Source organism: Leptinotarsa decemlineata, unplaced genomic scaffold (genome assembly GCF_025532065.1).
Source record: "Leptinotarsa decemlineata unplaced genomic scaffold, Ldec_3_MD MMD2_tig00004307_RagTag_RagTag, whole genome shotgun sequence".
Lineage (NCBI taxonomy): Eukaryota > Metazoa > Arthropoda > Insecta > Coleoptera > Chrysomelidae > Leptinotarsa > Leptinotarsa decemlineata.
In genome coordinates, this window is record NW_027412606.1 from 2,627,280 (window position 1) to 2,644,758 (window position 17,479).

Consider the following 17,479-nt stretch of genomic DNA (forward strand, 5'->3'; position numbering starts at 1 on the left):
TGTCTAACAAAATTATTTTGCAGTCGTTCTAAACGCAATTTGAATGTATTATAGCAGGGATTCCATATAATGCTAGCGAAATTCAACTTGCTATAAACAAATGCATAATAGATAGTTTTAATAGCGGCTTCGTTGTTGAAGTCTCTGCACATTCTATTGAAGAAACCCAGTGTTCTGTTGCTTCTATTTATGACATATTCAACATGGTGATTGAAATTCAATTTTGTGTCAGAGTATACTCCAAGGTCCTTGATATATTCTACTCTATTTAATGCAATACTATTCAACAAATACTGAAACAATATGGGTGAATGATTTCTATAAAACGAAATACATGTACATTTTTCCACGTTGAGTTTCAGCTTATTCATATCACAATATATTACAAATATAGCAAGGTCTTCCTGAATTTTTAAACAGTCTCTTACAGAGGTAATTTTTTTAAATATTTTCAAGTCGTCCGCATATAACAAAATATTAGAATAAAGAAAACAAGACTGTATGTCATTCATGAATACTAAAAACAACAGTGGACCCAGGTGTGAGCCCTGAGGTACCCCTGAGGTAACCACGAAGGGCGTCGACTTGAATCCATTGATGCTAACAAGTTGACTACGATTATATACATAAGAGGACAGCCACCTAAGAAGATAGCCCTGTACACCAATTCCAGCAAGTTTCGACATGAGTATGTTATGATCAACCTTGTCAAAAGCCTTGCTGAAATCGGTATACAGTGAATCAACTTGTTCACGGCTGTCCAGTGTCCAGTTAACTGCAATTCCTCAGTTATTTTTTACTCTGTAGTCATTAGTCATTTTCATTTTGGATCTTGATAATTTCATTCGTTTTAATGTATTTTCATTTCACGTTTCATAAATTTCAAGTCATAGTAGAATCATATCAGACTTATATATAATATTTTTTTTCTAGTTGAAAATATCTATTGAGATATACCTTCCTTTCAGTATCCAGTTTTTATTTCTCTGTGGTAGAATATTGCTTAGAATATTTTTAATTTTGGTCAGGACAAACACATTCGTTATCAAACATTGAACTGAATCATATCATACTAGAAGAGTCATAGTCATAGTCTTTGAATAATTCATAGTGCCCCACCGATTATTTACTGTTCCAAGATAATCAGGAACATAAATCCACTAGATTTGCGCTTGCAATTGTTTTCTAACGACGAAAGAGAAGGTAATTGTTGGGAAAAAAGGCAAAGGATGTCTGAAAACTGCACTTTATTTCTCCGTGTTCAGTTGTTCGGTGAGTCTTCTTGGGAAACAATTCGCCATAAAATTGGTACTGTCAGCAGAGATGCTTCCGTGTGTGAGCATAATAGCCCTGAATACATGGATCTGGTATGTTACATGTTGATATATGAACCGCACGAAAGTGATCGTTATTTATGGAAACTGATGAGACTGTATAATAGGACTTTTTCCAGTTTGAAAACTTTTTGAATTTTCCTGCTGTATTTTTATATTTCTCAGAACCATTATCAACCACAAATTTTGGGGATACTTTCAGATATTCAGATATAAGTGGTTATTATTCATGGAAAACTGATGCGTTTGTATATTTGCAATTTTCCCAGTCCAACAAAGTAAAATAATCATACTGTGACATATTTTATTGATTTTTCGTGTTGTTTTTTTTATTTTCTAGACACCATTATCAATCTTCAAATATTTTGTTTAGATTTCCACAATTTTTGATGTAAGTGATCATCATTAATGGAAAACTGTGGAGATTGTAAGTACATTTGCAATTCTCCTGGTTTTAAAAACCAGAATTATCATACTGTTACAATATATCAATTATTCCGATATTCGGATATGAGTGTTCAGTATTTATGGAAATCTGATGAAATTGTTCAATTGTAATTTACCAAAATGATCATATTGTGACAAGTTATTGATTTTTTTGTATTGTATTTTATATTTTTCAAAGCCATTTTTGATATTTAGATATTTTGATCGATATCTCCACAAATTTTGCGATTACTTTCAGATATTCAGGTATAACTCATCATTATTGATAATGAACAATCATAATGAGAGATCTTACCATACCATATCTGAAGCTATTCTATTTATATACAGTGTATTTCAGTAAAAAAGAGGCTCTGTCAATAAGCCACTCGAATCTGTAAAAAGATCGTGAAACACATCAACTTTGATAGTTACATTTCTTCGTAGGAATCAAACTTTCGTCAGCAATTTTCTCATAACAAACCACGTAACAGAAATTTCAAATGGAGATGATAGTAAGAGATTTTCTCCCCCTAATTATCTACAGTGATTAACTCTAGACCTCTGAGTTCAATCATCTCTTCAGAAAAAAATCCAATGAATTTTCAAATCGCAATAAAGAATCTGACCGATAGTGTTGTTGAAGCTTGGCATTCAGTTATTTGAAATATCATTCAATATGGAATTTTTTCAATTCGTGAATCATTTTTATTTCATAACGGAAAGGAGTTGTATATATCAGAAACCAATAATGAATGTTGTCAGTTTCGAAGATAATTTAGAGTTGAAATAGGGTACCAGTTTCTGCAGGTGATGACCGAATTTAAAATTTTGAATTTGGAGGATTCCAAAGTTTGAATCACATATGACCTTGAATTTTGCAGAAAAATACATTCAAGTTTGATGAAATATCTTAAATAGATTAAGTAGCTTTGGACTCGAGGTTCTATTTTGATTATTTCTGAGTTCCATGTCTGTTGAAACATTTTCATAGTCTTATATCATGTATGACTTTCTGGAGAAAGATGACACGAAGGCAATTGCAGCAGTTACTTTCGTGGTAATTCAGGTACATTTATTGTAAACACGAATCAACCAAAACCACAGGTTTTCTTCTGGGAAAAATAATATGTGGGATGTAATTTAATACTCGTTTGGGTATTATTCCGAGAAGTATTTCATTTCAGTGGACAGTTATCGACTCCTACAATGTATTAAAATCTGGAGCTTTTATCGTTCATATCTGTCCTTGGTGCCGTCATCCGAGTGTTCCAATTTCGTAATTGATAAGAGTTATCAGTTTGGCTTCTATTCAGTAACGGGTTTTTAAAAATATATATGACGAGTTCAAATTTCTCCTAAGTGGTGATACATCTTGATACACTCTTGTTACTATAAATTATTGAAAGGATCACTGAACGGAAAGGTTGCAATATTAATTAAAGAGAAAAGTAATTGATTATTAACTTTCACATCACGGATAAGGTTCAAGTTATATTAACAAGATTGAAGTTTCTCCTTCTGAAATGAACAAGAATGTGAGGTTTTAACTAAGTGTTAATTGTCAATGATATACCAGGAGCCCCAAAAGTGCATTCTCTTGATAAATCGATAAAGGTAATACCTGCAAGAAAAAAATTGGGGCTGAATTTATATCATATCAGAAATATCATGTTTTTAGAATGGTTTTGACCTCATGGACTGCTTTATTCATTTCATAAAAAAATTTGATGAATCAATTATTTTATTTTTGGTCATTGAAATGACCTTTTTGTTGTCCCTTCGGACGATGCGGGTTTTGAATGGAATAACTAAGATACTTGGTGTTCTATTCGAAGAAAATGCGTTAATTCAAATCAAAATTGAAATGAATGAAATTTAATACAGCCAATAGTACCTGAAGCATTCTTCACCAGGAACTTCAAATCATCGGAACAGCTACCTACTTACTCATTTTCCAAAATAAAAGACTTGGCAACAGTGCATTGTGGAAATGAAAATGAAAAGTGTTGTTAAATGAAGTTTTTGTCAGGGGGCTTTTTTAAGGAATCAATGTTTTCCATTCATAATAATTTGAACAGTCATGCAAACACGGCAGAAATATCTTTAGGATTTTCTTATATCTCGAAAATGATTTATAACAGCGTTTTAATGATGAACGAGAACGGGAATGTTTCCTACTTATTCATCAAACTCAAACAACTGCTCATGCAGCTGCAGTTTCGTAAGAAGGTATCATCTTTCCCTCCAACCGATTTCCTGGAGTCTTTGAAGTCCACTAGATACCCGTTAGGACAACAAGAGGATTGTTCCGAATTCTTGGGGTTCTTGTTGAATACTCTTCGTGAGCAAAACAATAGCAAAATCCTCTGACCGCTCTGGACTGAATGATTCCTAACAGCCCATCTCGTCTTGTGTTTGTAAATCTTTTGCTGGAAAAATCCTCACTTGTTTACTTTGTGGTAAATGTTCAAGAAGTACTGAAAACTTATGTGAATTCCTGGAACTTTATCTAGCTTTTCCCAATACGACTAATTACCAGTCCGTGTAAAGCTCATTGTTAAATCATCTGAAAATGGAATTTTTAACAGGTGATGATCGACTGTATTGTCAAACATGCGCCAAACTAACTGACTGTTATAAGGAAACAAGTATAGCTGAGGCTTCAGTCAATATAATAATAACACTGATGATTTTCAAACAAGACTCAACCTCTAACGGAAGCAAGAAACTCTTTGGAAGGTTCGAAATAGATGAACATTTCAACCTAGCAGACCGCTATTATATTATTCATGCAGTCATTGTTCAGTGTGGTTCTGGCGTTGAATCTAGTCATTATCACGCCTTGGTCAAAGACGGAACGGACTGGTTTAAGTTTGACGATAGTCGTGTCACGAAGTGTTCTGGCGATGCATTGAATTTATTGGAGCCTCTGGAGACACCCTACATTTTGTTTTATTAGAGAGAGGACATTGTTAGATCAAGATCTTCAGAAGATGTGGTGCTGCAGGTTTTTCCTGCAGCTGAAAAAGCAAATGCGCCACTGGAATCAATGAAGTCGCCCTGGAGCGCCAATTAATTTCTATTGTTGTTTATATTGTATTTTCATCGTTGTTTCAATTTGATATTTTATAAATATATATCATATATAATGGAAAAAAAAACAAATTATGTACGAGGATGTGTTCGCATATTGATAGCCTAATATAGAGTTTGGCAGTGAAGGTTTTTCCTCATTCGTCCAATTATTCTCTTAGTTGGATGCATTCATTAACGGGAACCTGCAAAGCCTCTAAACCTTACCACTTCCTCCTATCTTGTTCTGCCAACAAGGCCTCAATATTTCTCATTACCTATTCATCGAAAAAAAAAAAAAACAAATTTTCAAAATGGATTAGATCTTTTGGATTGGTTCCATGGGAACATTCGATTTCTGTGTTAGACATTATTCTGTGAAAGAAAAATACTTTTGGACAACTTTCCGCGTCTTGTCTCCATATTTTCTTGTCGTAGAGTGTTGATTGAGAGCGAAATGATGATTTTAAAATATTCATCCCCACTTCTGCAAGAAATTAACCATGAAACAATCAGACAATCAGAAAACAGCCGATTCCTCAAGCCGAAATTTCATACAGCTTGGAAAACCAGAATGTCTCTATTCCATGAATTGCTGGTTTGTTTCTGGGTGGAAGAAATCTGCCAATTTCATGATCAGCAGATTTTTCAAACTCAGCACAGTGTCAATGTGATGATTTTATTCTTGCAAGCTTTATGAAGTGTCCTTGAATATGAAATGGTTGTTAATATGAAGTAATGTATCATTGAGGAAGCTATTATACAGCGAAACTACCCAACCAGCAAAGTTGTTTTATAATTCCATGGTGTTGCAACAGTTTTATTCTATTAGTATTTTATAATCACTTTCAAAATGCTAATTGATTATATTAGATTATCCGTGAACACAATACAGTTGTAGGCAATAAAAGTGTTTCATAAATTCATCATAGAAAACGTTTATGAAACAAAATTAAAAAACCATTATAAAATAGTCAGGAAATTATCACAGAAACGTTTTTACAACTAACTTATAAAACTTATTTTCCTATAAAAGTAAATTGTTATGTAGTAGTTTTATAACACTTTTCTGTGAGATTTTTATGATACTTATAAAACTATTTCAAGCTAATTTTATAACTGTTTCCTGTAGCTTTAATGAAACTATTTTATTAGAATGTTTTCAGACACCATTTTATTTTCATCACTATATTGTCACTTCAATGATAATTTCCCAACTATTTTATAGTATGGTATATTTACTACAATTCAAAAACACTAATATAACTGTTATAAAATCGAATTGCTTTTGCTAATATATATTTGCTGCCACCAAGAATAAAATGAAGCATTTAAGAGCAACTAGCTGACATTGATTCCTAATCACAGCTTTGAAAAATTCTTCACAATTTCAGTTGTGTTCAGTAAGAATTTTTTCTCGTGGTGGAAATTAGTTCTTTAACAACTTATAATTGAGTATAGGTACCCCATAAGTAAGTTCAATATTTTTAAGGCATTGGGTTTAGATTCAGTTCAGGGTGCTTCAAATAGACGAAGTAATGACTGGGTGTTTCATAAAAAAACTTTCTGGAAGCTTTTTGAGTCGCCCTGTATATTGAAAATACTAAACACTTTCCCATCTAACCTAGTGTTTCAATTTTTTTCTTGCGAAAAACAGAAATCCTTTATTCATACAAGCACTTCTGTAGGAACCTATAGCTTTAAAAGTAGTCCGACTCTGCCGCAATACCATCACCCCCAGAACTAAATGTTTCTTAACAGTTTTATACGGGTAACATAGTAGCTAAAATACGTTGAAATGCTTGCTACTGATACCAAATTATTTTATAGGACGACGCCATTTTAAATGATAGCAATCCGGAATACTGAAATTAAATGAGATGAAAATATGAAATACCACACATATACTAATATTTACAGCTGGAAAGTACATAGATATATTGATATTATATTCTTTAGAACAAAGTAGGTTCAATTTGCGACTAAAAAACTAATACGTCGACAGAGTGAATTTTTGTATAATTAATAATTTTACCGAAAACATTTATAAATGAGTGGCGCGCGTTATTTTGGCTAATAATAGGCTATATATTTGTCAATAAAATTTCATTTGCAGTAAAAATGTCAATCTTCGAAACACAAACAATATCTTTAACAGTTTTGAGTGCAAAAGTGAAATTTCAAAATGGCTTCAACCTTTCTATATGCTAGTTTTCAGTTGGTGACATATCTATTATATTTTCCTGGTGTCCAATACAAAATTACTTCTTGCGCCTTCAAGAAAACATTTTAAACACTTTTTTATTTTATTGTTATCGTTTTCGGCTGTATTATATTTCATAACGCTTACTTGGAACTACTAAAAAAGTATCGCTTAAGTATGTTGTGAAAGTGCAGTGAGAGAAGTCTTTACAAAACTACTTTTCAAGAGTGAATTTCATAGTAACTGCTAAAATGTTTATGAAACTATTTTATAGAGTTTGTAAAAGGCCTTACAAAATATTGATAAAGACTATAATGTTTTAGAAAACGGTGCCAAATTCCTATTTATTGCAGTTTTATGAACACATCGAAAACATTTTTGGGAGAAATGCAGTTTTATAATTTGTTTTTCCGAAACATTTCCGCAACTATTATAAAATACGAAATTGCTAGTTGGGTAGTGCGTCGTTTTCTGTAGTAAAAATCCCACAACAACTGTATTGGTGATTTTTAATACACATTCTTTTTTATTAGGTATTGACCAGTTTCATTTTTGAATAGGCAATCATTATGACTTTGCCTTACTTTCATGAGAAATGTGACTTATGCAGAGGAAAGAAGAATATCCAACCCACCTGAATGCTCCACAATATGAATGAACTGTGTCAAATCCCTGTTCTGGTGGTACAACCCTATCAAGAAATTTGGGAGTTAATGCTAGCGAAGCTACTGCTGCTAACAACCATTGATCTCCTAATTCACCAGATTCCACAGTGAATGTTTTATTTATTTCTTCTGCTGGTTCTCCCATGAAACGAGGCCTTTGACACATTTCCTAGAAAAAAAACACGTGACTTACTCATATTATCAAATCAAGGTAACAAGAGAGAGATTGGTCATCATTAAATGCCCATGAAACATTATTTGCTCCATCGAAAACCAAAGTCATCATAGGATGATTGACTGTTCAATATACCACATTGAAGGAATATACCAGGTTTCTATTCGATGAGATAATGATCGTGTTAGAACAAAGCTGTACCGGTTTTTCCCAGTATTGATCAGTATACATGTGTTTGATGAAAAGTATCGCAGTCTGATGAAATCCAAGGCAGATTTCAGGAAATTCAGATTTCAGATACTATTATGAATACATTAAGTATGTGAAAATTAGACAAAGTATTTTATGTCTATATCTATATCATTTAATTGAAGATAAATTTTCACAAAATAAATGAGTCATCAATATCACAAAAAAAGCATATTTTATTGAGAAGTATTTTGAATATTTATTTTCACTACGATGAAAGGGTAGAACGGTTGAGAAATAATCAACAGAAAAATGTGATTCCACCTTTACATTTTCTACTGGAGCAACCATGGATTTTGTTTTATTTCAGAAATTCATAAACAGTCGGTAATTGAAATCCTGTCGGAAATGTGGCGACTCAGCTGTTGTAGTAGGTGGCAAGCAGTCACCAATTACAAAGTATCATTATGACAAAAACGACATTCTATTCCAACTCTAAGGACTTCTATAAAATACCACCTACACACGCAACCACCAGGAAAATATAAAGTTATTGACTAACACGCACATCGCGAATAAACGAGCAATTAGTTTGCTTGCCTGGAGAACGAACTCACGATGTGGCAGTTATGACGGAGGCAAATATCCACGAAATATGGTTCAGAACTGATGGAGGCAAACATTTATTTTGAAACTCATCTATCATATAAGGGTAGATAAATTACACGAATCTACGACGAAAAAGCTCTCGGGACGTTTTCAACTAATTTCTTTGTACAGGGCGTTCCAACGTTCCCCCCTGTAAGTTAAAAACGGACGTGTAATCGAAAATTTCAAAGAACACGTCAATTTTCATCTCTAGAGGAACTAATTCCAATATGGAAATCATACCCGAAACTTCACCCCCTGCGGCCGGCAACTACTCCTCCTATTTTAAACGCTTTATATTAGCTTCACCTGTATATATGTATGCATGTATGTATCTAAGCTTGTTTGCTTGTAACTCCCAAGCTCAGGATCTGTATTGATAGAATTATCGACATAATCATCGCTTGATCTATTTGCGGGCAGATGGCGCTTACTCAACCTCATTCATTCGGCAACGACTTCATAGAGTACAAATCGTCTGAAACAACTTTATAATGCGTCAAAGATAATTAGTATTTCGAATATTCGTTTCTAGACAATACTTTTTCCAAAAACTATTTTCTAATTCGGAGACATGAAGAGTGGTTTACTTTTCGTGAGTAAAAATACGATAAAATAGAAAAAGCCAATGTAATTTGCAGAACGGCAAATATTTCTCCTAAACCATACCGCAAAACACGTGAATGAACCGTTATCTGAGTTCATTAAAGGCTATCTCCACCGAAAAAACAAGTTATATAGTGAACCTGATGAAAACATCATCAACAAAAAACGATCTTTATATCGCATTATCGCATTCCACATAAACTTCATTGATTTTTACAGTCGAACTGCGATAAAATCATTTTCGCCACTGCACGGTTCATGTTTACTTCTCCACCGACACCTCGCGATTCCGTATCACTCGTTAGTTGAGCGAAAAATTCGATTCTGTTATTATCACCACGGAATCTTTATGGTCCTGTGAATTTTATTACCTTCAGGCATAAAGGTTGTGGCTGATGATACGAAATCCATTAGCAAATTCGTGGTGAAATCAATGAGAAAATTTCACTTTGTTCTAAAGGAACAGAGATAATATTATAAAAAAAGGGTGGGTCAGATATCGAAAGTTCTACCACAAGACCTCAAAATTGTATCCATAGGTTTTCATTCATGTGATATATTCACGGTAAAATTATCATTTAGATTTGTAAAAGTATTCCTAAATAAGCATTCGGTCGAGCTGATAACTTTTTATATGTATTTAAAGGAAGAAGTGTCGAGCAGTTTTTATACATGACTTTTTTAGGATAAGGGAATTTTGTAAAAAAATATAGGTTGTTGGCAGTTCCAATTCTCTGGCGAAACAATAAAAAGGATAAATCCAAGCTGCGTATTTTTCCTCCCGAATTATTAAATATATTACAACTGGCGACGAGGAGTGTAACAATTCAAAATAATTGTAAAACCCACGAGTGGAAAGAAAAATGGCGAATCCATCGTATTATGGTCAAGTGCGGGAGTTTAGTGCTCAAGATAGCGATTGGGGTATTTATAAGCGGCGGCTGGATAATTATTTTTCAGTGAACTCAATCACGGATGACGACAAACAGAAAGCTATATTATTGAATGCTTTCGATGAAGGCGCGTATAAACTGATGTACAACTTGTGTCTTCCAACATTACCAGAAAATAAGACATACACAGATCTTACGCAACTATTTGACAAATATTTCAAGACAACAGAGTCCTTGTTTGTAGCAAGATCAAAATTCTTTTCATCTTTCAAAAATCCACACGAAAGTGCAAATGAGTGGGCAGCAAGAGTGCGAAATGCGGCTCTGAATTGTGAGTTCGATGAAACAATGGTAGATATGATGTTACGTGATAGATTTATCATTGGCTTCGATAAGGGGTCAATTCAGTCTAAACTGTTCAAAGAAAAATCGTCGTCTAAATTGGCTGACGTATTGGAAACGGCAGTAGCAGAAATGGCGGCGGTAGAAAATAATGCTGGTAGTCATCAATCATCCGTAAAATTGGAGCCGGGGGTGAATCACGTGGCTTCCAGGAACTTTCGTCCGAGCTCAACACCAACAAGGCAGTTATCGTATAGTGAAAGTTTGGGGGTAAGATGTGCTTGTTGTGGTAGAAGTAATCATATTACCCAAAAGTGTCGTTTTTTGAACCATGTTTGCCATGCATGCAACTCTAAGGGGCACTTGGCTCCTGTCTGTCCAAGAAAAAATGATAAGGGTAAAAGGGGAAAGTCAAAAAATAAATATGTTCAGAATTTTATTGAAACTGAAGAATTATTTTCGATAACTAGTAAAAAAATTGAAAATGATCCATTCATTGTTGAAATTTTGATTGATAATAATATTTATAAATTTCAGTTAGATACCGGAGCTAGTATTTCAGCCATATCAGAATCATTTTGGCAAAGCAATTTTTCAACGTATGAACTATTACCTCCTGATAAAAATTTAAATGTTTATACAGGCGAAAAAATGCAAGCTCTAGGTATGTGCAAGATTAATATTATATATAATGGTATTGCAAAATTACTAAATGTTTTCTTTATTAAAAATGGTGGTCCTCCTATTCTTGGTAGACATTTTATGTCATTATATTCCTTTGGTATAAATCAAGTTAATTTTGCAACCGATTCAAATGATATAAATTATTTAATGAAAAAATTTAAAAGGGTTTTCTCTCCGGGTCTTGGTACTTTTAATAAAGGTACCGTGACTTTGACATTAAAAAATGATAATGTTACACCAAAGTTTGTGAGGGCTAGGCCATTGCCATTTGGCTTAAGAGACAAAGTTGAGGCTGAATTGTCAAATTTAGAAGCTTTAGGTATCATTAAACCAGTGGATTATTCTCCGTGGGCAACACCCATTGTACCTGTTATCAAAAAATCGGGGGCTGTTAGAATTTGTGGTGATTTTAAAATTACGTTAAATCCAGTATTAGAAATAGACCGATTTCCGCTTCCTCGTATAGAAGAATTGTTTTCGCAATTGCAAGGAGGTGTTATTTTTTCTAAAATTGATTTGTCACAAGCGTATGCGCAGATTTGTCTAGATGAACCATCGAAGGTGTTAGTTACAATCTCGACTCACAAAGGGCTTTTCCAGTACCAACGATTTCCGTACGGAATTGCTCCAGCTCCAGCAAAATTCCAAAAAATAATGTCCTCATTAACCCAAGATATTGAAGGGTGTGTCTGTTTTTTGGATGATATTCTTGTTTGTGGAAGAGATTACCGGGAACACTTAGAAAGATTAGAACGTATATTCACTAGATTGCAAGAGGTAGGAATGAAAGTTAGTCGTGAAAAATGTAGTTTTTTCCAGGAAGAAATTAGTTATTTAGGATATGTAATTGATAAAAGAGGTTTACATACCGCAAGTGATAAAGTAATAGCTGTTAAAAATGCTCCCACACCACAAAATATAAGACAGTTGCAATCGTTACTTGGCATGATTAACTATTATGGAAAATTTATTCCTAATTTGGCCATGATTTTGAACCCATTATATAACTTATTGAAGAAAAATGTGAAATGGAATTGGTCAAAAAATTGTGACGTGGCTTTCAATAAAGTTAAAGAAATTTTATCATCAGCCGATGTTTTAGTCCATTACAATCCAAAATATCTGATTAAGTTAACTACGGACGCTAGTCCATATGGTGTTGGTTGTATTCTTTCTCACATCTTTCCAAATGGACAAGAATGTCCAATTGCTTACGCATCGCGTACTCTTTCCCCGGCAGAGAAAAATTATTCCCAAGTTGAACGTGAAGGTTTAGCAATAATTTTCGGATTATGTAAGTTTAACCAGTATCTCTACGGTCAGGAATTTACATTAGTTACTGATAATCTGTTAAAAAAAAAAAAAAAATCTATTCCGCTAATCGTCTTAGGAGATGGGCTGTTATTTTATCAAATTACAGATATAAAATCGAGTATGTTAAATCAGAGAAAAATAATGCCGATTTTCTATCGCGATTACCAATTAATAATAACGAAAATGAAGTTTGGGAATCTGTTGAAGTGGATTATCTTAATTTTTTTTCAGATAACGAAATAATCTCTACAAATTTTGAGATGATTAAAAAGTTTACAAATGAAGATACTGTTCTTCAAAATGTTAAGAGATTCGTGAAAACTGAATGGCCTAGATACTCAAAAAGTGATAATGAACTTAAAAGATTTTATGTCATTCGACACGAACTTACAATTGAACATGATGTGTTGCTTTGGAATAATAGATTTATCATACCAGAAAAACTAAGAAATAGATTATTGAATCAGTTACATATGTCTCATTTAGGAATTATTAAAATGAAAAATATCGCAAGATCGTATTTTTTTTGGCCTGGAATCAATAAGGACATAGAGGACTTTGCAAAAAGATGTGATAAATGTTCAGTAAATAAAATGAGTCCTGCGAAAACTAAACTGAATCCTTGGAACTGGCCAGAAGAAGTTTTTGCTCGACTTCATATTGATTATATGGGACCATTTCTGAATAAATATTTTTTTGTCATTTTGGATGCTCATTCAAAATGGTTGGAAGTTTTTCCAACTACCACTATTAATTCTAATTTTACTACAGCTGCATTACATTCTACTTTTGCAAGATACGGTTTACCTAAAACTATTGTTTCCGATAACGCCTCAAATTTTACAAGTTTTGAATTCCAACAATTTTTAAAAAAATTTGAAATAAATTATATCACGACTGCCCCTTACTTTGCACAATCGAATGGAGCAGCAGAAAATGCTGTAAAAAATATTAAAAATGCCTTAAAAAATGCTTTAGGCCGAAGTAAAAAAATAGATATTGATACCTCATTGAACTCGTTTTTATTCGATTATCGTAATGCTAAACATGTTACTACTGGTGTTCCACCTGCTACTCTGATGTTTGGACGCGACATACGAACTCGTTTTAATAATTTAAAACCTGACTTGCAGGAAATAAAAAAGAAGGTAATTAAAAATCAAGAAAAACAGACCACCTATTTTGGAGGTAGAGAAGATAAAAAATTTGAAGTAGGGGAGAAAGTTCTAGTAAAAGATTACAGAGAATTAAATAAATTCACGTGGATACCAGCAGTAGTGGAAAAAATCATAGGTAGATGCACGTATATTGTTAAAGTAGTAGATATTAATAAAACATGGAAACGACATACTAATCAGATGCGAAAAACCAAAGTTCAGACTAATTGGCCTGACAAAGAAATCTCTGCTGAGAATAGGGATATCCAAGATTCGCTTGAATTACCTATCAACGACCAACCCTGTACTTCATCTGTTGGAAGTAATGAAAATATATGTATTCCAGTTGGTAGACCCAAACGATTAATTAAACCACCTGATCGTTTAACTTATGAATAATGTACCTTTTAGTATTTAGTTACTGATATCTTAATTATAATGAAGCATATTACAATTCATCAAGAAAAATTTTCTTATTGAGCAATTCCATAAGCAACGAGAATGATAAAATCACCAGTCCGTAGAACGCGTGGTTTCATCTAATTGCTACTTGTTCGATTGGTATTTCTCAAAAATAACAAAATTTGAGATAAAAAATGGACAATGATCTGAGAAAATTCTCAGGTAAGTGGTTTTGGTAAAGATTATTTTCTGAAATATCCTCATCTGAATGCACCGGTTTCAGAATAAAATATAAATCCTCGAATGGAATTAATTTGCTGTCAGTGATATCTAAAATCATGGAGAAAGCAGTCAACCACCATATCCTTGAATATTTGGAAGGCTTTAATATCTTGAGCGATCATCAATATCGCTTTCAGAAACAAAGATCAACAAGGGACCTCCTACCTACCCATATTTGGAATAACGCAATCGATAAACGTGGAGAGTCAAGAGCTGTTCCGTGTGTGACATGACATAACTTTTTTTTGAATGACAATAATATCAAATCTCTTTGAGTTCAATGAGATGTTTAGGATATTCTTCGAAACCTTTTGTAAAATGCAAAATTAGAAGCGTATTTTGTATTCCTTTTCATTATATTAACTTGTGATGATTTGAGTGAAATATTCAGGGGCATTTTCATATACAAGGCAACACGAGGTTTTCAAAAAGAGTTTTTTATATAACTTTGGAAAAAAATGATTTCGAGTTTCAAAGAAGTGAAACTTACTTGGAAACAAAAATCCAAAACTGTCATAATTCCAAAGGATCCTGAAGAAAATGAATAAATGGAACTGATACCAAACTGAGAAACAGTTGGTATCCTTCTTTTAGGTAGGTTTTCTGCCGAATTCACCAAATCCGATGAATGTGGAGATCTGTCGACGTTGTTTCTTCTAACACAGGAACATGGAAGATATTGGTTTAGTTTTATGAGGAACAATTAAAGCCTCATACTTCAAAACAACTCACTATAAAATTGATTGCTTATAATAAATACATCTCAATAACTGCTATAACATACCCGAAACTCAAATTGTCCAACTTTCAACTGAGTTTCTCATTAATGCACTTATTTTCAATTTGCTGGAAAACCCTTTGTTTTATTTTGAATTTATAATAATTCATGATTAAGATGTGCCAGAATGCCTCTTAAAACGGCATTCTAGAAGTTGTTAGTTTAAATCTTCATATTCTACTGAATGCTCAATTAACAGAATTTGTGCTCATTTTCAGTTATATGTAATACAGAAATAATAATACAACCGAAGTTATGATCTCCATAATACATGAATATTTTTTAGAGATCACTTTGATATATTACAATTATCATTATTCCTTGATGTAACTAAATGCCGTTTTGCAAACCTATATAATAAATAAGATAACTTTCACAACCTGGAAAAAATTATGAAGTGCATCTATATAAGTGTTTATGTTTATGGCACCTCAGCTTTCTGAAAAAACGTTCCATGCAAGTGGCCATCAATTGATATATCTCGAATACTTTTATCATCAACGCTGGTGTTCCCCAGAAACCCATATCATCTCTAATCCTCCCTTTGTTGTATATCAAAACGATTTATTGGAAAAAAACAAATATATTGCTTCGCTGAAGACACCACTGTTGTCATTTGGTTTCCAAGACATCGACTGTGGATGCACATCTTCACCGAGAGCTGGAGGTTGCATATCTTAATGAGGATCTAGAAGTAATTTCGAACTGGGTTGAAAGTAACCATCCTCAATTCAATGGCACAAAAAAACAAGACATCGGTTTTCTCCGAGAAGATAAATGTTTCTGACCCGGATAAAATAATGTCAGGATAGGTTTGGGGGGTTAAAATGGACACCAATTGGTTTTGGCACGATCATGTCGCTGGAATTGCGAAAGCTGCTTCTCAAAAGCTTGAAAGATTGTTTCAAACCAGAAAACTGTACATACCTCAGTAACTTTATGGTTGATGGTTTATGAAGCTCAGATCAGACCTTATTTGGAGTATTGTTCGCATGTATGGAACTCCGCCCTGAGTAAATAGTATGGAACATCGAAGAAAAGTTAAAGATTCGTCTCTCCACTTTCGAGTGGCACATTTGATTTTATTAGGAGCGATCCATTTGAAGAACTGCATTTATGAGGGATGAACTTCCGGAGAATTCAATCTCTAGCGATTTAAATTCAACATAAATAGGCACCCGAAGACAACTGTGGAGCAGTCATCACCAGAAGACGATTGTGGATACTAACAATCGAAACGTCGTAAAGTAACTTGGTTTGGAATCTCTCAATTTTTTATTTTTTGGTTATTTGTTCAATTTTTACTTGTATTTTATTTCACTGTAATTTCAATTCAGGATTTTTTCTTAATTTAATTGTTATTTTCAACCACTGTTTTTAATTTTTCGTTTGTATTGGTTTTTTAGAGACTTCAAATCATTTCATATAATATCGGACAATGGAAGTCCAAACTAATGAAATTCATCATGAAACATTCATTGTCAATCACCTTCGAACAAATGTATTTTGATGTCCTGAAACTGATCACGTAAATTTTTTGCCCAGAAATAATAATTTGAAACTTGAGTTATTCGACGGGTTCATTTCCTTTGTAAATATTGTATCTGAAGCTACTACAGCCAATGCTCATATCAATAAAAGTAGAATAAAACAAATCTTCTCTGCTAATTTTCTAGTTTTTAGAGTCGTATTTATCATACGAAATGTCACCAATAAACTGAGGAATTTTGTTTTATATATACATTCATTATCCCTTACTGTATTGCTATATAATTTTCTTGACAACCGTGCACATGCTCGAGATAAAATTATGATGAACATAATGGTAATCATAAAGAAATCTATATGCACTGTGATTATATATATCTTCAATGAAATGCATTCTCTAGAAGATCAAAGAATGATAACAATAAATCTTGAATGCAAGAAACAGGAACTTTTCCCAATCACCAAAAATGCAATACTATTTTTGTCACGCGTTTCTCCACAACCAATTTGGCTTCTTCAGGAGGCCAAAATAAAGTGTTCATCTCCTGATGATGCCAACTTGGTTTGTGAAACGCGCGTCGGGAAGAGTATTGAATTTCTGGTGATTGAGAAAAGTGTTAGTTCTTCAGAACGCCAGGCGTTCTGGTTTTACCTCAAACTGAATTTTGAAGTTCAACTCAAGCGTGTTATCCAAATATCAACGTAACGTATACTGTTCAAAAAATAAGGTGACTATTGAAATTTCGTCGTGATTGTTTCATTTTGATAGACTCATCTCAAACTGAATTTTAATGGATCCAAATATGATATGGTGTCTT

At 33.3% G+C, this 17,479-nt stretch overlaps 1 protein-coding gene across 2 annotated transcripts in view; it reads right to left on the reverse strand.

Moving 5' to 3' along the window:
• LOC111508969 (calpain-9) overlaps window positions 1–17,479 on the reverse strand; it is a 204,306-nt gene that overhangs the window by 39,460 nt on the left and 147,367 nt on the right. For both annotated transcript variants that reach the window (XM_074178763.1, XM_074178764.1), the window contains one exon: window positions 7,673–7,872. In XM_074178763.1, coding sequence (XP_074034864.1) covers window positions 7,673–7,872 — 200 coding nt within the window. The remainder of the gene's footprint in view (window positions 1–7,672; window positions 7,873–17,479) is intronic.